Source organism: Excalfactoria chinensis, chromosome 7 (genome assembly GCF_039878825.1).
Source record: "Excalfactoria chinensis isolate bCotChi1 chromosome 7, bCotChi1.hap2, whole genome shotgun sequence".
NCBI classification, from domain to species: Eukaryota; Metazoa; Chordata; class Aves; order Galliformes; family Phasianidae; genus Excalfactoria; species Excalfactoria chinensis.
Genome location: NC_092831.1, coordinates 26,763,882 through 26,790,090, shown reverse-complemented (window position 1 = coordinate 26,790,090; position 26,209 = coordinate 26,763,882). Strand labels below are relative to the sequence as shown.

At 43.1% G+C, this 26,209-nt stretch overlaps 1 protein-coding gene across 8 annotated transcripts in view; it reads right to left on the bottom strand.

The window, feature by feature from the left end:
- The window catches only part of IKZF2 (IKAROS family zinc finger 2), a 109,922-nt gene that overhangs the window by 34,374 nt on the left and 49,339 nt on the right, over window positions 1-26,209 (bottom strand). For 6 of the 8 annotated variants that reach the window (XM_072341527.1, XM_072341530.1, XM_072341534.1 and 3 more), the window contains 2 exons: window positions 18,910-19,176; window positions 8,869-9,036 (listed from right to left, as the gene is read on the bottom strand). In XM_072341527.1, coding sequence (XP_072197628.1) covers window positions 8,869-9,036; window positions 18,910-19,176 — 435 coding nt within the window. The remainder of the gene's footprint in view (window positions 1-8,868; window positions 9,037-18,909; window positions 19,177-26,209) is intronic. The other 2 variants (XM_072341533.1, XM_072341532.1) reach the window with 1 other exon arrangement.

Genomic DNA, 26,209 nt, shown 5'->3' with positions numbered 1-26,209 from the left:
TACCGGTTCACTATAAAAAAAAGTCTCGACATTCTTATTTTCCTTCTCAAGTGATATCCATCAATATCTCGCTGTAAGCCAATTCATAATTACAGGTTGCTGAGAGCTCAGGAGAACAGATCAGCTGTGGTTTTCTCCAGCTCTGCTATGGCGTGGTGTCAGCCAGTTTACACGCCTACCCCCAGCCCACCACCTTTAACTTCTCTCGGCTTTCTTTCCAGACAGCAAAACTACCTCCCTTACCCCTTAAAGCACTCATATGCTACCAAAAACGTCAGTGGCAGTTCTCCATTTTACGCAGCCCCGTAAAGCAACTCAAAGATAGCGATGAAAGATGACCTCAAACCCACATTTGATTCCAAGCTTTAACTTTCTTATGCTGAAAGGCATCACGGGCTCCTCCAACAACAGACAAAGGCTGGTTCCAAATGCTGCACTTCCTTTCCTCACAGGCAACATGCAAAAGCTTTTTGTCCTCAACAATAATTTTCTCAAGGGAAAGAAAAAAAACAACAATTTTTTCTTCCTTAGGGCAGGCATTTTGCTGCTCAAGCAAAGTATGTGCATGAAGTGGTCTTGGTTTTGTGGAGATGCGGCTTTGAAGAGTCAAAACTTCATTTCCACCTCAAGTGCACAAGAGAGCTGTCGCATCTCGGACCTCTGCTCTGCAAAAACAGCTGCAGCTACTTCACAAGGCTGCCTGTGAAACAGGAGGACTCCCAGTTCACTGCACTGCGCCCCTCAAGCTAACAGTTATGCCAAGCGACATCCGAAGACTGAAGGTTGCCTGTGCGATGCCTGCATTTGCAGCTGCCCCTTGATTCCTGATTTGTACATCCGCGTGCCAACCTGAGCATACAAATAGTGGGTTTGTGTAATAAACCCTGACTACAAGGAAAATAAGGCCAAAAGAGGCATCTGTAGGTTGACTTTAAAGGAACAAATGGACTACATACCTTTAAACATCTAAGCTATTAGACTCTCACCTGACAGGTTACCCATCGTATCTGTGGTGCATAAAGACAAGTAACTTAAATTAAGCTACCTTGGTAGTTAGGTACCTGAGTTTGCAAATTGAGTCTCCTAGGGCTTTTTCCTATTTCATTTTCCCTTCACTGAAAAGCAAGGCAACAACACATACCCACTTCACACAGGCTCTGGGCTGATGAAACAGATAGTGTTCATAAAGGAAACAAGATGCAAAAATTGCAGGCTAAGTAGTAAGTCCTTTAGTATTATTAATAATCACCTCGCTATTGTGTCTAAGATAATCACACAGGTATCAGGGTATAATACCTCAGTGGTTATGGTAACGATATAAAGTTATTATTCCTTCCACTTTGTAATTATCTCATTTCATCGTTGAACAAAGGATACGTAAAACTGGGGAGATAATACACAATGCTATGCGGCAGGGTCACCAGAAGCAATGGAACACTCTGCTAGGTACTGACATGCCCTTCATTGCAGCAGTATGCCTGTACCTTGTAATAATCTGTGCATCCCGCGCTCTCTCCATCACGACAAGGTTGATAAGTGGTCTTATTTTTATTTCACCGATAGGCGACTGAGGCAGAGATGAGGTTAAGGGGACTGCATCTCTACTAGTTTGTATCCAGAAAGTACAGTCATTTCACAATTTAGGTCCCTCACAGGAGAGTAGTCAAAATTCACAATTAGAAATCAAAAAAGATGAGTGATGGGAAGATAAAAACAGTCTAGAACAAAATCAGCACTGGACAGATGACTGCAGACTATAAATGTTGTCACGGTGCAAACTGAGTACAGGAATTATTCAGACACAGAAAATGGTGTTAGGAAAAGCAATAATTTGCAGCAAAAGAAATGGTAGTTTAGGTTAAGTATCAAGATGAGAGTCAGTTGTAAAAAGCAGATGGGAAGTGGAATCATCTCCCTAGGGAAGCAATAGAAACAGCTTCTCTGGATGTTTAAAGAACAGGTTAGGCACGCCACTTAAGACTGCTGCTATCGTATTCATCTGCTTTTTTGATGCTAGCAAAAGCCCACATGCAGCACTGTGGCACAACAAAAGCCTGGAGGAAAGAAAAAGTCACCATCGCGTTTGCTTCTGCAAAGCAAGATGATTGGCATAAACTCGCAGTGGAAAAGGGTCCATTTTCTCTCCAGAGCACAGAAGAGCACTTAATCAGGCTGGCCTGTCTCGTGAGAAGGACGTGAGCTGCTAACACGGAGAGCAGACAGAAAACAGGCACAAATCTGGGCTTCAGAAGCCCTGTACCAAACACACGCATCTTAGTGCTGGCATTACATACAAAGTATGGGGGAACAAGTCAATACCAATGACAGATGATTCCAGGTGAATCTTACACTATACTGAAGATGTCTAAACAAGGACCTTGACACCCCTGACTACTATGGTGCTGTCTGAGCAGTGAGAGAAGATCCAGGAAGTCTGAAGAAAAGGGCAAAAGACACCCTGTCCTCTCCTTGTGAGCAGTTTTCTGCAGTGCAGAATGGAAATCTGCCCTAGGAAACTTTTCTTGGTGGTGAATTTGCAGCACTGGAGGCACTACTATTCCATTTCCTTTCCCATTTTGGGATGCAAGACCTCCCTGCCTTAACACAAAACTCTTTCTTGCCACGGATCCAGAGACCTGACCTGATACCAAACACTGAGACTGCTACCCTGGCTCACTAAGAAAAGGAAACTAGGTTGATCGGGGAAAGGAGGAGACACTGCAACCTCTCCCTCCAGATCTTCTCTTCCCACTTCTCTTTGCTGATAAGAAAGGCCTGGCTGGTAGTCCTGCTGCTGGCGGAGACCTAACAAGGCTATGCTCCACCAGGTTATAGCAGGAGGCACAAGACAGCATCTACTAATCTGGCTGAGAACTGACATAAAAAGCAACTGTATTCCTCTGAACTGGTATGCCTCATTGCTAGCAGATGGGGTAAGCCTTTCTCTAATCAACTTACAAAGCAGCCCCAAAGCACTAAAAGGGACAGGGCACTCCCACTTACATACTGAAGAAGCAGGGAGCTGTACAACGTCTGCTCCCATCATCTCAATTGCACACCCTAGTGAGGAAGGAAAAAAACAGACTGAGAAAAGCTGGTATCCATTGCTAAGGGAGATTCATGAGGCTGGTACACAGCACATTTACCCGTACTTGGCAGGACCACTTCTCCTATTTCTCTGTCTTATCTATAAGAAACAGATCTTTTGGGTTGAACAGTCAAAGACTGATTCATAACTGCTGCAGATAAGAGGGAATCTTCAAGACTTTTAGAGGTCTGACAAGCAAAAAAAAAAAGCTTCTTGCTTTGGGTGGAAACTTATCTTTTCGCAAGTTCCCCCTGAACATAAAAACCAAGTGTACTTTTTCTGGAAAGATCATAATCTTACAGCATCTTTAAATCAAAGAGGGTTTCTCATTGATAATGTGCGTTGCAGAAGCTTGGTCATACTAAGCTTTTTCTATGCCAAGATAATTCTGAGCATGTGAAAGATGATCATTTCGTGTAGCTTACACTTGACACAGTAGGGCTCTGGAGGTGAAAGTGACTCCAGCGTTTCAAGGACCAGGTCCAGGCTTAGCGAAGCATGGATACAAGTTGGCTCTGCATAGGATTAAGCTTGGAGATAAAAGGCCATATATAGCAAACCCCTGCCCTTGTATACATTCTGATCTGCTTAACTTCCAATGTTGCACACACAAACAATATGGAAAGCGGAATACTTGGGATTTTAGAGACTACAACACAGAGGGAAAGGTACCGGAAGCACTGATGAGAAAGCAGAGCTGCTTCGGTATTGTGCACGTGCTAACAGCAGGTTAGAAGCTGGGATCTGATAGGAAAATCAAACGATTTGGGGAAGTGATTAATTCCATTGAATTCAACTAAATCAGTGTAAGAAAAACTGAGACAGAGAGCAGCTCTGCCTGATGAAAGAGAGCTCTGACATGCCCACAGGCTCATCACAGCTGAGGGAAGATGCCTTTTGCAAACCTATTTGCAGAATGAGGATTTGCATGCAAAATATTGTCTCCTCCCCTTCACATACTTCCTTCATTTTTCAGATAGTGTCCTACTTGCTCACATTTAAATTCTTTTCCCCTCATTCACGATATACTTGAGGCAGTCCAGCTCTGGGTGTAATGAGACCTTCAGGTCCCAAGACTCTTCTAATTATGATGTTCTCATCATTAAAAGCATGGTTACAGAGCAGGCATTGACTTCAGCCAAGTCTTTTGAGAGTGGAGTTGTTAAAAGTGGTACGAGTCTCTTTGAGATGAAAAAAGCAATTTACAACATCGACTCGTCGTTATTCTTAATCATCATCTTTGGCACTCTCTCAGTAATTCTCACTGGCTTTTGACAGGCAGTGCTGCATGCACAGCATTGTGTTTTTCAGCTGTGTGCCAGTTCATCCAATTTTTCAGCTGGACTGAGGCAAACACAGGTGAGATGACTGAGATGACCGTCCCAGACATGCATTGGGACGGGCATTTTGTCAGAATTAAGAGTTGGGTCCCTTCTGCCTCTCAGCAGTCACAAGCACAAACATCACTGCTCCATCTCCCTAAGAAAAGGCTCTGTTGACAAGAACCATGTAATTGCAAGCTAGCAGGACACCTCTTGGGGCTCTCTTGTAGGATGCTTTGTATGGCAACATAAGGAGCAGAGAAAGAAGCCCTTACGGAAAAGAAGAGTTGCAAAGCCAGAGATGTAGAAAGTTACTAAACTTCCTTTCCACGTACAAGGGGAATTTACCTTTTTAATGAGACATATCTTGTGCACTGTACATACTTTGCTGAGAATGTGCTTTCGGGAGTTTTTGCCTAAGCCTTTCCTTTTCAAAACAAATGCTTCACTGCTTTTCTTTTGCAAATAATATGATACCATTAGTTCGGTGCTATTAAAGAGCTGGGTAGTAACGAAATGCAGCAGCAATAAGGAAAGAAGAGAGAGAAGAAGAAACAAATATCTGTAAAAAGCAGAAAAGGGAAGAATAATTTTCTAGAAAGGAAAGAAGTGGCTTGGAAGCAAATTTCAAATGCACTGTGAGGAAAAGCTTTTGTGACAGGAAAAAATAATGATGTGACTACCCAGTTCTTAGGAAGAAATAAACAGTAAAGCTGCTGTCATATATGAATAGCACATACATACTCCCACAGTAAGGGAATGTGATTGAGGTTGCCAAGACGAAGACAGGAAAGCAGTGAAGTCATAGAATTAAGGATGCCTGAGAAGGCTTCATTTGGCCTTCCTATGTGTATGCATGACCAGACAGTCTTTTCATTACACAAATCACATAACAGGTGTCCCACAGGGCCTCCCCTTGCTTAGTGTAAAGGATGGATGGATGATTCCCACTAAATGAGAACATAACTCTGCTTTTCGTTTCCTCCTTAGCAAGTGATCCTGTCCCTCATTTACTGCTTTCTACCCAAGCCCTGCTCTGAAAACTAATGCACTAATGTTTTCTAGGGGCTTTTCTAGATTGCTCATCAGTGCAGCCTTGGCTTTTTTCATATCCAAGTGTCTCTGTTTAAAATAGTGTTAAGTGGAGAAGGTTGACTTGGCTCTTTTAGACACAAGGAACTCACCTCAAAACATAACTGGTAATTTTTCACACCCTCTCAGCAAAGCCTGGCTTTCCAGTACAAAGGAGCATCAGGTTGTATGCCATATCTTTCCAAGTACAGAGAACACTGAGTTTAGTTGTGCAGTTCTAGAGATGACAGAGGATATGTGCATGCCTCATAGTGATGCAGCAGGTGCTTTGTGACTTTCATTGGGGTCTAGCTTTGTCTGAATGTCTTCCTCTTTAAAACAGCAAACGTAAATCCAATGCCTGCTGGCTGGTCACACACCCTGCAGGAAGGGGCTACCAACTGTTGCTCCAGCCCCCTATAGCCTGTCCTTAGACTCATGTCCCAAAGGCCTGCTTGGGCACCTCTCCAGTCTCACCTCTGTTGTAGAACCTCGGAGCTAATCCTGGAAACAGCATCTAAAACTCCTGTAAGAACGTCAGGCTCAAGCCAGCTCTTAGTGCAATTCTCTGCAGGAATCTCTCCCCAGGCATTATCCTACTGTTGTCCTGAAGGCATCATTATATTGCTGAAACCAAAGAAGCCGCGTGTGGGAGGAAAACATAGACACAGAGTTCATCAGAACTGCATATGTCAGTAAAAGGTAAACAACTGCAGGAGCAAATAACTGCAAGCCCTTGATTATTTAGGGTTAAACAGCAGTAAGTACTACAGTTGTGAAGTAATACTGTGCTAACCAGTCGTCCCAGAGACACATAATAAGAGACAATTCTGCACATGGTCACAATGCTCAGAAACACTTGAAAGGAAAAAGAAATAATATTGAACAGCACAAACCAAATAATCCTACCAAGGCAAAAAAATAAAAAACAATCAGGCCAAAAAAAAACCCCAAACCAACAAACAACCAGCACAACAATCTTTTTTTTTTTAAAGCTAATAGTAGTTGCATTTCAAACCGCTCTGAGGTGCTTCTGCTAAATTATGTTAACAGTTCCTTGCTTCTTCACCTTTCCTGTCTTACTGTATGAAAACCCTGCACTAGGAACAGGAAAAAATGGACTAACTGGCAGCAGCGCTGAGGAGGTGGAACTGATTAAGTAGTGACACAAAGTGCTTCCAAAATCACAGATCAAACTAGCTCAGAGCAAAAAAAAATGTTACAAGATGACTTCCATTCCTTTCCTCCTTGCATATACTGCCTTCCATTTAGAGTGAACCGCTTAAAGCATTCTTGAGAAGAAAAGTGGTGGCTTTTTTTTTTAATTAATGGCACTCTTGTTTAAAGAGGAAATGGATATGTAACATTAAAAAAGTGAATTTCATCTTACATTTGTGAAATCATGTGCCAGATTCTCAGCTAGCACCAAATAACATTACTTGCCTTGCTTAGGAGATGTGATTCTCAACTATATTAACTAAGGAACTGATCTAAAGAGCTTTCCTTTTACAAATACCAAAACACATTCAGATTCACCTCAGTTTAGACATAAATGTACCAAACTAAAACTGCATTGAAATCTCACTTCAAATTGTTTTCAGTCTTTTCTGTCTATAATTCATCTACCTGATATCCTGTTGTTTTTTTTTCTGGTCAGAAATAACATAAAATGTACAGACTTGATGAAGTGTACAGTTTTGCTGTAGTCTTCAAGGCCTACCTACAAGGTTCTGATGTGCAGTTTATTAAATCATAAAAGCACTTGCATAGTACGCTGATAGGAAACAGCTTACATCTCTTGGGAATGTCTATCCATCTTCTCCATGAACAAGGTTCACAACTGTGGGCCTAAAACCAACCCAGCTACGAGTCCCAAGCTTTTATTGTGTTTCATCTTCATGTAAAAAGCAGAAACACGAGCCATGTACTTTTTGCACAGGAAGAATGAATAATTGCTATCAGTAGCTGTATCTAGGTAATAAAAATCTACGCTCGTATTATGACAATCTTCAACCACAATATTAATGTTATGCCATGTGAGTTCTGTTACGCCACGATTCCTTTCTTAATTAAATTGTTAATTTTAATTAAATTAAATATCTCCACTGTGTTCTCTTTCTTACTAAATTTCAAGTTGGAAGTACTGATACGGTCAGATGTGTGAAAATCACAAGTCACTGTTTCACAGACATCTTTCCCTTTTGACTTTCAGATCAGATCCTCTCAGCTGACATCTCTCAGGCAATACTCTTCCAGCCTAGTCCCATGCTTGCACCCATGCTCATGCTTTCCGTCTGAAATACTTTTGCAACAGTGCATCCTCCTGTGTACCTGGAGAAATTTAATAGCTTATCCTTTCTGATTCTTGGAACTATAATAGAAACTCAGAACCCTAATGCTCATAAAACAGAAAATTCCACTGAAGTGAGGCTGACTCTTAGAATAAATGCGTATAAATAGTCAGAAGGCTCCGTGGTGACATTTTCACATGCAGAGTTTCTGTCTGCAGCCGCACTTCTACCACCATGTTTCAGTAGTCACACGTTTGCTAACACCTTAAAAAAGTTCATCTGTAATCCTGTCACTTCTAACCAGTCCAATTATCTCTGCTCATTCAACAATGAAAAACAGTCTCCTATAAATGGTCTGGACATAAAAGTTGAACATCCTAGAGGATAAAAATCACAGCAAGTTAAGATCTTACTTGGGAGATCTACACAAACAAGCGAAGTGGGCAGAACGCAGCCCTTTGGTGTAGCATACAGAGCTTAGAAACACTCTGATCCTGATCATCAGGGCTATCAACATGACTACTAACATATACTTACGTGACTGTTATTTCTTTAAAATCTATTAAAAAAAAACAATTGCATCAAGCAGGCAGGGAAAGCTCAAACTCTCCCACATCTTTAGGAATTAGAACTCTACAGGAGAAATAACTGAATCAAAAATGCAATCAGGAGGATCTTGAAAGATTAGCAAGTAAGAGCTCTACCAGCATACGGCATTTAATAGATGAAGAAATTGGTATGAACTGCAAATCAGGTTTCCAAAAGTACAAATGTATTTTTCTGATCTTTGGAATTTCACAGCCACTTTGGGGCCTAGAATGTCAGAGCAATCTGCCAGCAGAGTCTGGATACACCCAAGGAGACATTCAAAGGGAAATGTGATAGCATCAGCAGAGAAGCTCAGTTACACAAAAGGAGAGGTGTGGCTGAACCACAACTTTTCTGATTCACATCGAGTCTTTTCCAAAGCTCAGAGCTGTGCTATCTGAAGAGGATGGTGCAGCCCCGGAGCCATCAGATATTTTCACAACCTGCTTCGCTTTAGCAGTACTGAGAAAGGAACCAGCAAGAGAAAAAGAAGACACGGCAGACTCACCAGAGTGGGTCCTGAGGTGTCCTGTGAGGGCGTCCCTCCGTCGGCAAGCGTAGCTGCAGAAGGGACATTTGAACGGCTTCTCCCCAGAGTGCAACTTGATGTGCCTCAGCAGGTTCCCTTTCTGGGTAAAAGAAGCTCCACATTGGTTGCAGTGGAAGGGGCGTTCACCTGAAAGGGAAAATGGAAGGGAGAGCGCTGTCAAGAAACACCAGAAGGTGCCCACTGTCCCACTCCTTGTAACACTGTCATCTCACATAGGTCTGCTCACACTGATGCCATCACACTGTTTCTTCTGCTCTGTGGGTAAAGCTACCAGCTTTACCCCCCTTACACAGCATCAGCTTCAGGTGATCACTGCCACCTGATTTTCATGAAGCTCCCAATCTCAGAGGTTTTGTCTTCAGTAAATGATGAGCTCTGCTCAAAATTCAGATCCATAACTGGAGTCTGTGGTATTTATCTCTACAGTTTTGCATGTATCTTTAGTATTGGTCCAATCCACATAAATAACACAAGGACTGGATTTGGACGGATATCAAAGTCTTTGTTTTAAACTGAACCTTTTGCTTACACTACAGCTTAATTAAAGCCCCCTTTTGAAGGCTGTTTTCCATTGCTGGAGTGGTACAAAGGCAATTAATGCAAGTGACAGTCAGTCCCACAACCTCTGTGAAGTAGCAAAGGCTAAGAAAATCTCATGATGTTAAATAGAGAAATAGGCAAATTTGTGTAAAAACTAATGGAAAAGATTTGTTTGATGCAAAAAACAATAAATTTTAACAGAAACTCTACTCCTTATTCAATCCACCCCACAAACATTCACATACACGCACACACACACAGACATGTTGATACTAATCATTTATATTTGCCCTTGATAGCGGGGACTGGATCAAGAAACTCTTATTTTTTAATATATATATATATATTTTTAATTTAAAGGGGAAAAGAAATCAGACAAACTGACATAGGTTTTCTGAAGTATTATTAAGACTATAATCCAGACCAACATTTGCTGAGGACGCTCGGTTCTGTCCCAGCATTTCTGTGCACATGGTCAGCTATAAGCACCTACTTGCATCCCACCGGGCAGATTTAGAGTCAATAAGGCACAAAGATATATTCAACACTTGCCACTCATCCAGGCATTTTACTACAGCTAGACTTTAAATGATGAAGGGGCTTCACTAACCAGAGCCTCCCTGCTCTACAAGGTCTTGAACATCAGATTTCAGATGTAAGCACTTCCACTCATTTTTTAAGCATAACCCTTATCATGAGTCCTTGGTCAGATCCTGTTGTGACTCTTGAGTTTGAATTCATTGGTATGAAGCATTGTTCTTGTGAAAAATAAACATGTTCTGTGATCTTTCACATCTCCTCAAGTCCTCTTTTCAGTTGCTTTAAAACGGTTACTCCCTGGCTATACAACGATGTTTTTTATCATAGTAGTTCACATGTCTGGTGCAAACACCAACATCTGTCTTCTGATTCAAATGGAAAGAGAGAGGAAGAGAGCTCTCACAGGTGTCCTCTAGCAGTTCTTGCTTTGGTGGCTTAAATCACTGCAAATGCCACGGGCAGCAGAAGGGAGGTGTGCCATATATGTACCACATCTCTGCAACTTCATTCTGTGCGCTGAAGATACATCTGAAACCACTGCAGATGCAATGAAGAAGATATTAAGGCTGCTACCATCTTGCCAAAAACACTGTGGACTAATAATAAAGAAAAGCCAAGCCACAAAGCTCTTCTTCCAAATACACCAAATACGCAAGCTCACTGGAATTGATAGTTTGTGGCTTCTCCATTAAACTCTGAAGGATCTGATCAGCCATTATCTTCTTTTATATCATTTTAAAACGTTCCAACAGAGATATGTAAAAAGAATGAAGTCAACAAATCCTGTGTGTGTTTTTTCTGTTTTGCTTTCGGTGTCTGAGAAAACAGGCAGAACTCCCACCCTCTGACACATTTCTCAGTATTCAGGAATAACAGCTTCAGTTTCGGGATGACAACATTACAGAAAGCAGCAGGATTCTCACCAAGTTTCAAGTCTGTTCTTTTATTCCTGCCGGTTTTTAAGCTATGCAGTTCGCGTGTTTTGCCCACCTTTTCTTTGATATTCTTGGAGGCCACATATGAGCAGGTATTATTCCTCAGTAAACAGGCAGCTGAAGACACGTTCGAAGTCTTCAGTCAGGAATTCAAGTAATCACTGCACTACTACAGCTCAGTGGCAAAGAGGATATAAGAACATCCTTCACGAAGTCTGCAATAGTCTGCTCCTTTCTTGCCATATCCAGAATCTGCTACAAGAGCACATTTCACTTTCAGTACTTCTGGAATTCATTTTTCTTACTGGTTTTAATTCTGAGAAACTCCTTCGATCTGTTTCTTACAGTCTCGTCCAATCATGTATTCCCTGCTTCTTGACTAAACTGCAGCCTTCTGGGATGACAATTAATTTTAGTCACGCTCATGCTATTAAGTAGCAGTTTTTAGTACAGTTAATATCAGACACAAACATCCAATGGAAAGCTAACCCAAAATAGTAAAAAACCGAATAATAAGATTTTGCTGTTTTTACATCAGCTCTGCTGTTTGATGCCCACTTGAGACAATAGCAAACCAACCTCATACTTTATCACTCCAGTGCCTTGAGGAGACTGCTTGCCCCGTTCTTTCTCCTGCTGTTTTCTGCTAGTAGGTTTCAGAAGTACTCCAGCATTATTAGTATTCTCTAACAACAAAGTAACATCCCTAGCATCCTTATTCACTTCCCTTACGCTCCTCTGAAAGTTTTTTGTTCATAACTGAAATGAATCATACTTCTAATTTAACATCCACTAATAATAACTGTGCTGCATTCTAAGATTCAGCTAATAGTAACCGAAGTGCATGCTTTGTAAACAATTATCACACCAGACATAGGTAGATTTACAATTCTAGCATCCGACTGTACAAATCTGGTCTCCATACCATGCTGGTTTACACAGCCAGAGCACTTGGGAAGGGGGCATTGCTCCCATTCTGCAGTCCTGTGAGCCCACAGGGACTGCACAATACATGGGATAACCTGTCTGACACCGGCTTGGGCAGCTCTACTTCGTTCATGAAGAGTCTTTACCTAAATACATTTCCTCTCTACGTGGCAGTTCCTGTGTTTAAAATATTTTCCTGTCTTTTGGGGCAAGTGCAGCACCGATACCTTAGAAACTAGAGACCAATACAATAGATTGCATGCGTGGCTATGGGAGGCAACAAATCATCGTAAGTGTGGTGCATGTTTCACCATTTATAGCTATGAGTTTGCCTTTTGATTCTGTTAACTTGTGCCGACTTATTAAAATAGGAATTCATAAAAAGGACGTGTACTGAAATGTGTGACTACACGAGCTTTTTCCTTTTTAACACTGGATACTAAGTGACTGCAAATACTTTTAGTCTGCTGCTAAATATTAAATCTTAAAGCCAAAGCAGGGCAAAAAAGCCTTCCACCCTTAGCAACTTAAAAAAAGACTCAGTGGAGAGAGGGAGAAAACAGCTAACCAAACAAAAAAAGATGTTTCTTTTCAGCTCCAGATTTAAGACCTTAAGTCAGAGCCCTGTTCTGCAGCATGGAGAATTTAATTCTCTAAAGCCACTTCAGGAGTGCTCACAGGGCAAGGTGAGCCAGAGCTGCCAAGTATTACCTTTCTAAAGGCTGGAGAAGAGCAGTCTGTGCCAGGGAACAATACCAGTAATTAAGAAGAACACCCCCCCAAACAAAACAAAAACACCCAAAGCCCAAGGTTTTGTTTTCTTCAGTTTTTTAAGTCATTTTATACTTATATAAAATATTGACTAACAAGTATAATTTCAAATATTTACCTCTAAATTACAGTAAACCACTGCAGAAACAACACAGTTCATTGGTTAAAATGCATCCATTTCAGCTATTTCTTCTCCAGGAAAAATAATACTGAAATATTACTTCTCCTTAGTTACACTGGTATCTAAAGTACACAACTTAACTTGCTGTTGTGTAAACAAACGTTGAGAGGAAAAGCCATGTGGGCCAGCAGAGTTGGGTTTATTAGCATGGCACGGTCCTTTTACAAGTATCTTTAATGCATGGCACCTCACCAAAGACTTCAGAGCAAAAGCTACGAGTGCTTTCTAACCGACACAGCCTGAAACCAGCCAAAATAGCAGGTTGATGCTATTAACAGCTGCCATATTTTACCACGTATATGGCAACTCCTATCTCAAAGGGCAAACCAGCTCCATTTTCTACTTAATCGGAAGCTTCCCTGTACAACAGTTCTCCTTTACTGCCTCAGCACGGAAGTGCTGCGCAGGAGTTTCACTATGAGTTGGCCTTCTCTGAATTCTGTACCCCTGCAAAATACATCAGTGACATTTTCTGTATCAAAACAGAAATGTAAGCGGGGACGGAGTGCGGCCAAAGCTATTCTAACACTTTTAATGAGACTGTCACAAGTGGTTGTCAAAATACACATGAATAAGTAAGTATCTCTCATAAGATAGAGAAATTAAACATCTTTCAGTTGGAATCAATTGCTTTCTGCTGTGTGTTTTACAGCTTAAAACTTTTAAATCTAATATTTGGGAAAGCGGACCCCCCAGTTCCCGAGATCTGGTGTTGTTTTCAATACCCTGTGTCCACAGACCTCCTGACCAAGCACGCTTCATAACCCTCGTCTGAAAGTTTCTGTCCCTTTAAAATCATATGGAGCAGCTCACAAAATAATACACGTTCTTGGTAAAAGCAAGGCCTGCTTACTTTCAGAGCCACATTCGAGTCCCCTCCTAGGAGTGCTTTAAGTACCTTTTTTTTTTCTTTAAAAAACACAGGTTTTAAAGCCTCTTTGGAATGCTACAGAAAGCCAGGAAAGAGGCTTTATAAACATAAAATCCAGGTCCAATGGGACTACATTTAGCATCTGTTCTGGTTAAATATATATCAAAGACCTCAGCCGTTCCTGTTTGGCACATATTTTTGATACACAAAGGATAACTTCGGTACTTCTCAAACAGGATTATTATTGCTTTAACTACTTACTGTAAAACCACTGTGCTCCCACTGCCAGTGAGAAAGTCATTCTTCATACTGACAGTACTGATTTGCACCCTTCGACAGTAGGCTTTTTGTTAACACTCGGGTGAGAAGAAACATAGCTACAACCGCCGCGATCCTGCTCTGTCCCAGATGAAATCTCAGCAGCACTGCTAACACACTGGCAGGCAATGAGATGCAACACGCCTTCATCCCAATGAAATACAGAGCACCAGATTTGGCTCCATTCCCACGTCCGTTATTCTGGGGACTACCCTGTCTATATACTTACTGTTCTATTCATCATGCAACAAGCTGCACCTCACTTGCCATCCGGGATTCTACTATGATTTGGTTTTTGGTTTTTTGTTGGGAAAAAACCCTCTTCCAAGATAATGCCATTTATTATAAAACAATGGTGGCAAATCTCTATGGAAAAATTCCTGGGAAATTCTGGGTGATTTCCAAGAGTCCTCTATACACCAATTTATAACCTTTCTTTCTGTGAACAGGCCAAAACCAAATGTGTTTAGAAAGTACTGAGAGTCAGACACAACCCTATGCAGAAAGCCATTTCAACAACTTCAAGCATCTAAGCTCTTCTTCCTTGTGCTTCAGTACAAAACGACACTTTCAGAGAAGTCAGATGATTCATTTAGGAACTTAAGTAGAAAATATCACTCTTCGAATTCGGCCCTATGACTTTTGATTTGTTGCCAGATGATTCTCCTTCCAAGAGGCAGCCTGCAGTAGGCTACAAATCACAAATTAAAGCCGATTACACTCTTGTACTAGAAGAATTAGGCAGTTCAAGGGAGTTAATTGTTGTGTGTTAATAGGACCATTTGTCTAGTTTTGCTCCTGTTTGGCTGCTTTAGGCAGAGAAGTCTTATACTGAGCAGTCTGAGTAGTATTTCCTCACCTAGTAGTAGCACCACAAAAACCTGAACTCTGCCCCCCAAAATAATAAATTCATCGTTCCAATCCTGCATATGCTCAGTCCTAACACCATGCATGTGATAGTAGAACTGAAGGTTTTCCTCGTTGGTGCTTGCCTTATCTCCCTAACTTGATGGTACTGCAATGCACGTGGAGAGCAGGGAAAGATCTGAGACCCTTCAGCAGTTAGCACTCCAAAAAGGCTGAGAACAACACAGCAGCAGTCCCAGAAGAAGTGTGGCAGGAGCTCTGTGCTGCTGCATTGCTTCCCTAAAGCTGTACTTGAGGTCTGGCTGTGTCAGCACAGACCCTTTAGCTCTGGGTGTCTAACCCTCCCAAATCTTAAAGTAATGAGGATGATTCCAGTCCTGTCTTAGAAATAAGGGGTGCTTCTGAATCCGACAGCAGACTGGATAAAGCACTGGGTGTTACTGTGGAAAAAAACCACTATTCACAGTGCAAGTGAGAGGTGTGGAGCTCACTGAGTATAGCCACAGCATGGCTGTGGTAGTAAATAGTTTCTGCTTTGCACAAAATGAGGACTGAGGACATTTTAATTCAGGCCCGCTAGCAGAAAGTCTGAAGAGGTGAGAAATCATTGGCGTTCCTTTTCATTAGCTCAGACAAATTGGATTATTGACCTCATCTTCCTCCTCTCCCCTTTCCTCAGCATCCACAGGCACAAGCCCCTGGCATATCCAGTGGCAATATTATGTGACTCGTTACCTCCGGCAGTAACAAAAAACTCTGATAAAGATGTTGCAACCTGGGGCACTTGGTGTGGAATATGAAATTTGGACCAAAAGAAGACAGAGAAGGAGGAAAATAAATCAAACCTATGCTGACACATGCTGTTTTTTGGACATGAGCATGCGGCATGTGAGGAAGGGATCAGGGCTAGCCAGCTCACTAAAGTTGAGAGTGCAACACACTTAATTCCATACTGAACACTTCTGTCAGCGATGACAAATAAACAGAAAGGCCTTCTTGTGATGGCCATGCACATTACACAAACGTTCCAAATGAATTACCAGCATTTCAGAGAAACGTTGTGTTCTGTGGCATCAAATGAGCAGCTCTGCTATGGAGGGACCAGGGAGCAAAGCATCACTCATCCTTTATGCAAGCACAAAGGATAAATGGGAAGTCTCTAACTCTAACAAGGCAGGGAGTGGTCAAAAGCATGAGAGAAAATAGATGCTTTCCATGAGGATGAGAGCTGGGACATCCAACTGACAGGCTCTGTCCTTACCCACAGGAGAGGATATTCTCCCCATCCCCAGACATGTTTGGCTGAACTACTTCAATGTGGCAGTGGAAGGCAAATGCTCCTCAAGAGCAGAGGAATAATGCCTGCAGAAAACTGTGTCCCTTTATGTGCACAACACAGCCAAAGTCATATGGCACAGCTTCTCACAAAGCTTCAGTTCCAAAGTGTAAGGAAAGCCACACTTCTGTCCCAGCACACAGGCAAATTACAACCTCTGCCATGACCGCAGCACTCTGTGTGATTTACATAGAATGCTGTCAGGATTTTGGGAAGGGAAAAGGACTTTAGTTTTTGCCAGTGCAAACAAATGGCCAGACCATGCTTTGGCTGTGTACTGATAAAGAGGAATGTAAGGCGGGATCCAGCTCCCAAGGCACACATGAATTGTCTTCAGAGGTAAGGACTTAAATGCCAGTCGCATTACCTGATAAAGAACATCATCCATTTCCACTTACTGGGCACGACCTCCCTTCCCTCCACCATCCTCCCTTGGGCTGTAAAACCAGACTGCCCACAGGCCAGGGCTCATTCCAGAGCTGGGGCCAGCCCATTCAGCCCAACTGCTGAGGAAGTGGCAATATATTTTCAAGTACTGCGCTTTAGGGGAAAGATACCAGTATGTTAAAAATACTCCTTAAAATCAAGGATGTGGAAATCCAAGCAAATTTCTCCTTCTGTTGTGGACAGTGAAGTAGCAGCATGCATTAAAAAACAAACAAACAAAGCAGGGGAAAAAAAAATCCCCCGCAAAATTTGCCAACTGCTGTGCTGAGAGTAGAGCACCAGGCAGCACTTCTATATGTTTAACATATCTCTACAGTGCAATGCAGCACACTCCTCTGCTCAGATGGGAGAAGAGATGGAGTTCATCACAGAGCCACCACTAGCCAGAAGGCAAAAGCTACTAGCCATGTAACTCCTACATAAACACACATGTAGTGGTTGTCACCCATACACAGGTGAAAATGCGTCCTATTTCTTCTGAATTCACATTTTCTTTAAAACAAAAGGGAAGCTTTGTCTGTATTTAAAAGACCAGCTTGCTATCTCCAAAAAAATTCAGGCTATTTAATTAAGTACCTAAATCTAAAATTAGCAGGTCTAATTTAGCTGTTCAAGTTCAAATATGTGGATTCTGATGCACCTACAATACATATGCTCAGATAGATGCAAGCGCCAATGAAAACTTTTCAGCTGAAAGCTGGAGACTCAGTCTGTTGCATTCTCTGTTCTCTTTCCCTTTTCTAGTAATAGCATGTCAAATTGTTAATCAAGACTTCGTTCCCCCAGCTAATGCGTTTCCCCTGTTGTAATTGCTGTCTAAAATCATGACTGCATCATAAACGATACTGCAATGCTTTGCATTATACATTTGTGTTAAGTTATTATCAATACAGCTTATATACAGGGCATTAACTACGTAATATATATTTATTATTCCTCCGTACAGAAACTCTATTGATTTCTTTCCCATCAAGTGCACACTACTTGACTGCAAACTACCCGGTTTACAGGGGGATTATACCAAGTCTTTTCTTATTCTGTCTTAAAACTCCACTTTCCATTTTATATCCTGGCAGATATCTCACAGATACAGTGGAAGCCTCTCACCCCATTAAATAATAGCAGAGAGAGAGGAAAATATATATGTCTTTCATTTTCTCAAAAAAATAGTAGGAATAAACACCCCCTGAGGCTCCAGAGAAACCTGTGCTTAACCTTAGTAAGATTTAAGCATATGTCTTAAGCCGAAAAGTATATACTGCAGCAGTTCGGGTGTTACACTTCTTAAATCTCATAGAAGTTAAACATGTGCTTAAGACCTTTTTTGAATCAAAGGCTCTGCGTGATAGATTCCATAAGACTCCACAGTATTGTCTTCTGGCACCATCCCCACTTTTTTTTCTGTTACAGGTAACTGCCACTCTCACCTGAGCGAGTTACAGATCAGCCTCTGGGTACCTCCATTTACCAGGTTAGCCCAGACTCCCCCTAAACTTGTTTTGAACTTGAGGCCCGTTCTTTCTTTCGTTCCCCAAACCATATGGCAGAGGTTTTGTCTGCCTCTCGATTTCTCAAATCCTTAAGGCTAGTTAGCTGTTTTGGTCTCCAGTCAGTAGTAGCACTAATAGTAATAAACATAAATGCGAGGAAAATGTAATCATCAAAAGATGCCACAAAAAAATGGCATCTACATTTGTCAGGGCAAGCACTAGTTCATAAGAACAGTTCAGGTGAGGTTTCTTTAATGGAGTGGTCACATGATGAGCAGCAAGCCCATCTGAGCACCAGGATAAGCATCTGAGCATGAGGCTGTGGCTTTGCACAGTCACCCAGCATCACGCCTAGCCTCTCATGAAGGTGTGTGACACCCGAGCTGCTGGCCTTGTTTACCTACAAGCAGCTCCAAGGGAAAGCCCTGAAACTCACCTTAAAGTATAAAAAAATCTTGCACGTGCACACACGATCACATACACACACCCTCCATATTCTCCCTAGTCCAGATTAGTAGAAAGATGGATTTTCAGACTTCTGTCACATTTTTAAGAACCAAAAACTAGAAATGAACAGCGAGGAAGCACCCCGCTTGTCCAAAACACAGAATCACCAGAATCCAGGGAGCAGAGGGAGAACTGGAACAGCAAAGCCCGCTTTTCCCCTCCCCAGTCTCCTGCTACCCCATGAATGAAAAGAGAAGAGAGAACAGTTGTCAGGTAATATCAACATCAGATGCCACAGGCAGTCATCAGATTTTCTTTCAGCTGCTTACCAGTGTGGCTCCTTTTATGTACCATTAGCACATTGGGCCCAATGCAAACCATGCCACAGACGTCACATTTCAGTTTACCATTCGGAAGCCGGATTCCTCCCTCGCTCGATAGCTCCTGAATCTTTCTGTTATCCGCCATCTCGTTATTCTCAGTGAGGGGCTCTTCCAGGCTGCTTCCTTCATCAAGAACCCTGACCTCATCTTCCTGACAGAAGGTCTTCCTGTCAGATTCCTCATCACTTTGCATTTCTACCTTCACTGAATTTGCTGAAATAAAAACAAAACAAACAAACAAAACACAAAAAAACATTAAAATGTGTATTTTTCTAAGTTCCCAAATGCTAACATAATATTAAAGCACAGGCTAGAGGCTCAAACCAACACGAGAGCCTCGAGGTAGTGACGACAGCACCACTTACAACTGAATTTCAGTTTGAGACAATCTTCTGTTCCTAATTTAGAGCTTAGAAACTAAGGTGTGGAGAGATCCAGATACCTATTGAAAGCTGCAGAGATATACCATGCTTAAAGCCTGACCTCCCACTTCTCCACTCAAGGCACGGGAGCTCCCTTCCTTTCAAGGGACCAAAATCACGAAGTCACAAGTACAGTACACCAGGACACATCTACATCCCTCCTGTCCTCAGTTTGGGAAGGGCAACACAACTTTTCCAGAGACAGGACACTGCACCACCAGAGCTCACAGAAATGAGCATGCTACACAGGCAGGATTGCTCAAAGCACAGGGACTTGATGAAGCAGGGCTCCTGCTAGTAAGCTCCAAACAGCCTGCCTGCACAGGCACGTCTCCTGATGAGGGGATGTCAGCTCTGAAGGAGCCTCAAGTACTTCTGTGCCACCATATTCTGATTCATGCAAATGGGACACTGCCAAGGCAAACAGCGAGACCTACGCTACTGGTTTAGTTATATCTGTAAAATAAAGCACACTTACGAGATGTTTCTTATCTGCCTGGTTAGACCAATGTGCCCACCACCTATTTCTTTAATGCTCAGGTCACAGGACAAACCTGTAAGTAACAAGTGCTTGTGGGTTGAGCAGATCTTTATAGAAAAGGGACATAACAGGCCTTTTCACAGAGGGGTCTCAGCGCAGGGGTGTTTTAATCACCAGACACCCACGTCCCAACGGCTGGTGGAAACTGCTGCAAGGCCTTTCCCAGAGTCACACTCTCCGACCACACTGTCAGCCAGAAGGCGAGCCCACATGCCAGTTTCCATAAGCCCTGATCCCGCTGAGGGGTTTAAAAAGGAGGTGATTCAGCCTTCATATCTCAGCAGTCTGTGACCCCTGCACTGAGGCCATTAGCACGAGTGTGAATGGCAGCAGAGGATCTGAACGCAGGCGTGTGGCCTGGGTCCGGCTGTGCCTCGGGAGCCCTGCTGGAGGTTTGCGCTCCAGGCCCGAATGTGACAAGCGAACAAGAGAACTAGAAATAACTGGGTCTGCTTGCTGCCAGTCAGCACATTTTCCAAGGGCTGCCCTGGCAGCATCAGAAGAACTAACCCTCTCACTTCTTCACCCTTTCTCCTCCTTCCCCCAAATTGATGGTCATAGAAAACAGAAGGTTCAGAGACCAATGTTGATGTTGCAATTCTAAGCCATGATCGTTACCACCAGACAAAAGCATAATGAACAGGATAAAGGCACCAGAAACCAAACAATAAGATGCTGCTTTTTAACCATAAAATTGTTGAAATGCATCTTCTACTATTCATTGAGGCACTAATGGAAGCTCAGGAATGGAAGTACTATCACAGCAAAGCCCGTCTCAAACAAGGACACAGACAGATCACAGCAGACTGATACCAGCACAGGCACTGTCATCACAAAATTCTTCATCTACAAAATATTTCAGCGTTTCATTTATAGAAGGGAATTGATATTTTGTTGCCACAGAGATGCATTTATTGTTAAAAAAAGAAACAATGGCACAGACAGAGCTTGGCTGCAACTCAGCTCCCGCCTGCACCTTGGGTGCAAGATGGCGATTGCCACCTCACCTTGTGCCGATGGTGCACAGAGAGATGGCTCAGGTCCTTCTCCCACCTCCTGTGCAAAGCACGTGCTTGTGGTATATGGGCAGCCCGACTTGAGAGCTGGGGAACAGCAGTTCCCTCTAATAATAGCAGCCTTTTGGGGCATTCAGCAAGTCGGAGAACCAAGCTCGAACAAATGGCTTGCTGTCTTCAGAAGCAGGATTTAATCCTCTCAGCTACACAAGTAGCTCTGGCAGAGGCAGGAGCGGTACCAGTGGCTTCTGACCTAAAATCCTGCATTGCTACCACAGTACCATACATTGTCTTTGCACGGTAACGCATAAAGTAACCGAAAAAAACCTCATATCAATTGTGCATATTTATATGTACTCACAAGGGAAAGAGACAACGTCGTATCTTATCTGTCTTCTTGCATTAATTTCACAGATTTCTCTGTCCGTATCTGACATGGAATCACTAGACAGCACCAAGACATCATCACTACTTGCCATGGAAGTCTGCGGACCTCTGGCTGCTCACTCCTATGAAAGCAAGGTTTTAAGAGCTTACAAAACTGGAAGATCACTTACTTTATAATGCCCTAGGGTTTCTGTCTGCTGAACGCTGGGCTTCATCCTTCCAAAACACGCAGAGCTCCCAAACTCCTGCAAAGGTAGCTCACAAAGCCCACGTAATTCAGGCCGTATTTCTCAATGTATCCCAGCTATTTTGTAAAGGACAGTAAACAGCCTGCACGACTTATTTCCCTCACATTGTATTCCCTTGCATGCACAGTATTGTATTTGCCATTCTCAAAAGCCCTCAGTTAGCTCCTGTTGCTGTATAAAGGTTTCCTTCAGCTGGGACTGACCGCAGGTCCCCAAGGAGGGGAACACTGGCACAGCAGGATCTCCTCAGCAGTTTGTGAGGGCTTTGCTAATCAGGTCATCTTTGCTGCCCTACATCACACTGGTGCACAGCTGTATACAAATGGGTGCTTAAATTGCATACAGTTTATTTTCTCTGTTCTCAGCCAGGCTTTGAAACTACATTCGTTTTATAGAGCTGCCTTTGTTTTCACCTACAGCCACAAACTCAGAGAGCATAATGAACCCTGCTACAAAGGGAAAAGAAATATTCGAGGGATGTTTATGGCTAAGCTACGTCGTACACCATCTCCATGTCAAACCTCACTCCAGGTTCCCCTGCCTTTCTTGTTCACACACTCACTAAAAGTGGCAAGCTTTCTCATTCCTTGCCAAAACAAAGCAGAAATAAGCAAATGGAAACTTTTTCTTTTTTCTTTTTCTTTTTTTTTTTTTAAATTTCAGTTTTTGGCACTTTTCCTAAAAATCAGAGCAAACAAGATCATAGAGATAAACTCTAATCCATCTTGCTGCAATGATTTCAAGTCAGATCATTTGCCTCCAGCTAATACAAGTTCCCTCCACTTTGTCCCAGTTGAACACAACATCTCGTCTTCATCGAAAAGACACACACAGCCCCAAAAGCTTCTGCCTGTGGACAAGAAGGTAGTGGCACATGTCCAGCAGACCACACAGCATCAACCAAGCGAGCCTGAATCACGCTTTACCCTGAGTGGTCAAATTGAATACAATTACTGCTAATGTCTTATAAGTGCTAATTAAACTGCAATTCCCTGTTAAACAGTATTCTGGCAACTCTTCAGTACCCAAATATTTTCTTCACCCACAAATTACTGTAGCTACACACCAGAAGTTGGAGGATCCGCTTAGAAAAAATGTTCTTAGTGTTTCCTCCTCTGACATGGAAATCTGTTTCACACGAAAGATCTAGGAAAAACAGCAAATCAAACCAAAGCCACTTTCTCACGTTGCTGAAAGATCTGATGGCCAGGTAGGCAGTAAGGCACAGCTCTGGACATCCTTTCTCAAGCAAGCAAGCTCAAGTGCAATTCCCACTAGAGAGCAAAAATCCTACTGCCCAACACAACAGGGAGCATGCAGCAGGGCTTTGCCTCCCCGTCTCCTCCACTGTCTGCTGTCCTAGGTCATTGCTTATTTTCGTCTGTGGCCTCAGAGAAGCAGGCTGGCTGCTGTCACCAAGGGACTGTGGTCTCCAGCTGGAGGTTAGCCACCAGCCTCTTCCTGCTGCCCCCGGAGCAGCAGAAAAAGCACGCCTGACCCTTGCCTCTTCCCCAGCTCCTCTCCTCTCACCAGCAGGAAACAAAACTCTGGCCCCGGTTCAGATCCTCAGCCTTGAGGAGGCAAAATTCAAATCTGCCACCCCCGAAGAGCCTTGGGGTGACTCTGTGGGCGAAGGCAATGAAGGATGTTCACAGACACAAGGTGTTCCCTCACCACGCTCGTGGGACAGAGCAGGGCAGATGTTGCATTAGCTCTCCCAGGGCCTGTAGCAGATTCACTGCCCAGAACATTATAAATGCAGTATTCACAGCCTAGATAACAGGCCCGTCTTCATCTTTGAATGCAAAGAAATGAAGAAATTGATGCTTCCCTGTGGAAATGAGACAGCTCCAGTGCTGCAGCACAGTGACTGACAGCTACAGCAAGACCTTCTGCATACTGCCTTGTCAATGGTCAGTGACTCTGGCTGCTCCAGCCCCCATCTTCTCTTACGCAGCGATTAACGACACTGCTAATTGGCAGCTCATGACAAGCAGAAAATGACCCAACTTCTACCCTATTTCGAAGTCGGCTACCTAGCTCATAAACGCTGCAATGCTTGGATGTGGAATCCTTTCTTTATACTATTAAAAGCACTCAAGCAGTGAGTGGGATACATTTCATTTTAAGAGCTAGGATAGCAAAGCTGAAAGTTTTGAAGATGAAAATCAAGCAGTGTAGGGGAGAAGGAGGCAGGGGGACTCTTCTGCCCCAACAGATTTGGAAAATTCAAGGTAAGGGATGCCAAAACCTGGAAACAATGAGCCCTGACTCTTGTTTGTTCTAGAAGCACTCAGGTAGCGAAAAGGGTCCTTAAAGAGGGTGTTTACACCACTCCAGGAGCGTAGTGAGACTTTAATGCATGTTTAAACATACTTTCCTCCTGCAGCTGTATAAAAGGGTTTCAGTGGATAGAAAACTTGATCGTTGAGTTTCTTGCTGCTAGTAGAATTTGGCTCCTCACTAATGAAGTTCTTGAGGTCAATTTTGTTTCAGTGGTGAGCAAAGAAGGGAGCACTGACAGATCTTCCTTTCTAAGAAGGTACGTATGCAGGAGGAGTGAATGGAGCTATGCAACAGCAGAACCAAATGAGGCATCCACTCTTTCGCAGTTTCGTAGCCAGAGGGAGACAGCATCACCTGAACTCAGACAAATAGAGCAGTATGAAAAAGCAAACTGAAAATACAATAAAGTTGTATGAGGAAGACAGAAAGCCAGGCCTGCTCGAGGCACTGGCAGCACAGTATTTCCTTTGGGGTAGGTAACGAGATGTCCAGGAGAAAGGAAGACATTTAAGTAACACCTGTGGGCAATGCCGCCCTAACAACATGTAATGGAAACAGTTTGGGGTTAGGAAGGTGAATTACAAGGGAGGCAGTTCTGCTTGCTCTGTAGACTGCAGATCTCAGGAAGCTAAGAGGGAACTGAAGCCGTATCTGGATGGAACAAATGAGGGTGAATGTCACCTGCAAAGAAAAGGGAATTACCCGAGACAAGAGCCTGACCAGGGAGGGCCTCTTACATTACACATGGACATCCCCCATGCTGGGTGTCAAATTTGTCTGCTGCCAGCTGCCAAAGATTTAGCTTTTGGCCGCTGAACAAGTATGAATCTTAGACGGCAACACCATGCTTTCACATTGACTTGAGCAGTTGTGGGCAATTCTTAACTGTAAAACTAAGCAAAATAGCTCATAACTAATAAGAAGGAGGATGAAGGAAAGGTGAGATTTATAAGGTCTGTGCCGAGTCTATTTCTGCATGCCACAAAGGGCAGTCTTCAAGAGAGCCACACGGAGTTGGTTTATACACCAGAAATCCGGTGAGAACTCATCAGCTTATTTAGGTACCCTTTGAAATTTTTTGTGTTCACACTGGAGAATCTCAACTCCAGCCTGAAATCAATGTAAACTTTCAAAAAACAATGCAACAGGGCAGTTATTTCATGTCTTCTGGAGGTGTCATGTGCAGTAAGTGTAGGCTAGCAGGTCTGCTACACCCAAGTTTAGTTTAAATTAGGCTGTGCCTGCATCACTAAGCCAAACTTCAGCCAGGTTTCAGCTGACACAAGCCACGGTTGACTTGTTCCCTGCTCCCCACCCCTTGCTCTGCTAATCCTTTCTATTGGGACCAGTGCTCATGAAACTGGGTGGTAAAATGCTCAGGCTGGAAACCAGCCCTCCTGATGAAACCACCACGCTTCAACTGGATCAGATTTATTTCTGCCACTGTGAGAGCTGCAGAAAGAAGGCAGGGCTGTGGAAGAACAGGGTTACTCCACCTGGACTCAGATCAGCTTTGGCTGATGGGGAGCAGCACTCCTGACGTCACCACGTGCTTTCTGTAGCCATGGTTTTAAGATACCAGGCAGCTCCTCTGAGTCCAGCTGTCCACTGCTAGGCACAAGCAATGGGGGGCTGCAGTGGCAATACCTGCAGAGCAGCTTTTGTGCTGAAATGGCTATACATGCTCACACAAATACTTCAGCTGGAAGCCACACAACATCCCAACAAGACCTGAAATTTCTATCGCAGAACTGAATTCTGATGGTTTTGATGATTTTTGAGACCCATTCAGGTAAGAACCCTGCTGAAGTGTAAAGGCTGAGACAATGAGTAAGGAGCATCTTCATTTAAGGAAGGATGGCAGCGTCTGGACCATGATTTGCCCCAGATAACCAGCACCGAGGCATGACTGTTTGCTCCCAGAAGCCACCCATGCTGCATACCTCTACCTGGCAAAAGAACTCCTAACTGGAGATATATGATTGCTCAGTGTTGCAAGATTCCTCTCCAGAAGAACCTCAGGCCAAATTTCACCCACAAATGCACTTTTGCAACTTGTACTTACATGAGTGAGAGTCATGTATTCATATCCCAGGGTAGCAAAAGCACTTCTGATGACCCATCCACCCCCTCCTTTTTCCTCTCTTCTTCCAAAGTAACTATGGTGCAACAAATATTGTGCATAACTTAACACAAGGCTTCTGCTGACTGTGTTCAGGAGCAAGCAAGGGCCTCTTTATCCCCCCCACGCCCTTCTACATTGATATGCAGTGTCAGAACTGACCCTCACGTGAGAAAAGCAGGACACAACTCAGCTACTAGCTGCCGTGTCCTCCGATGATGGTG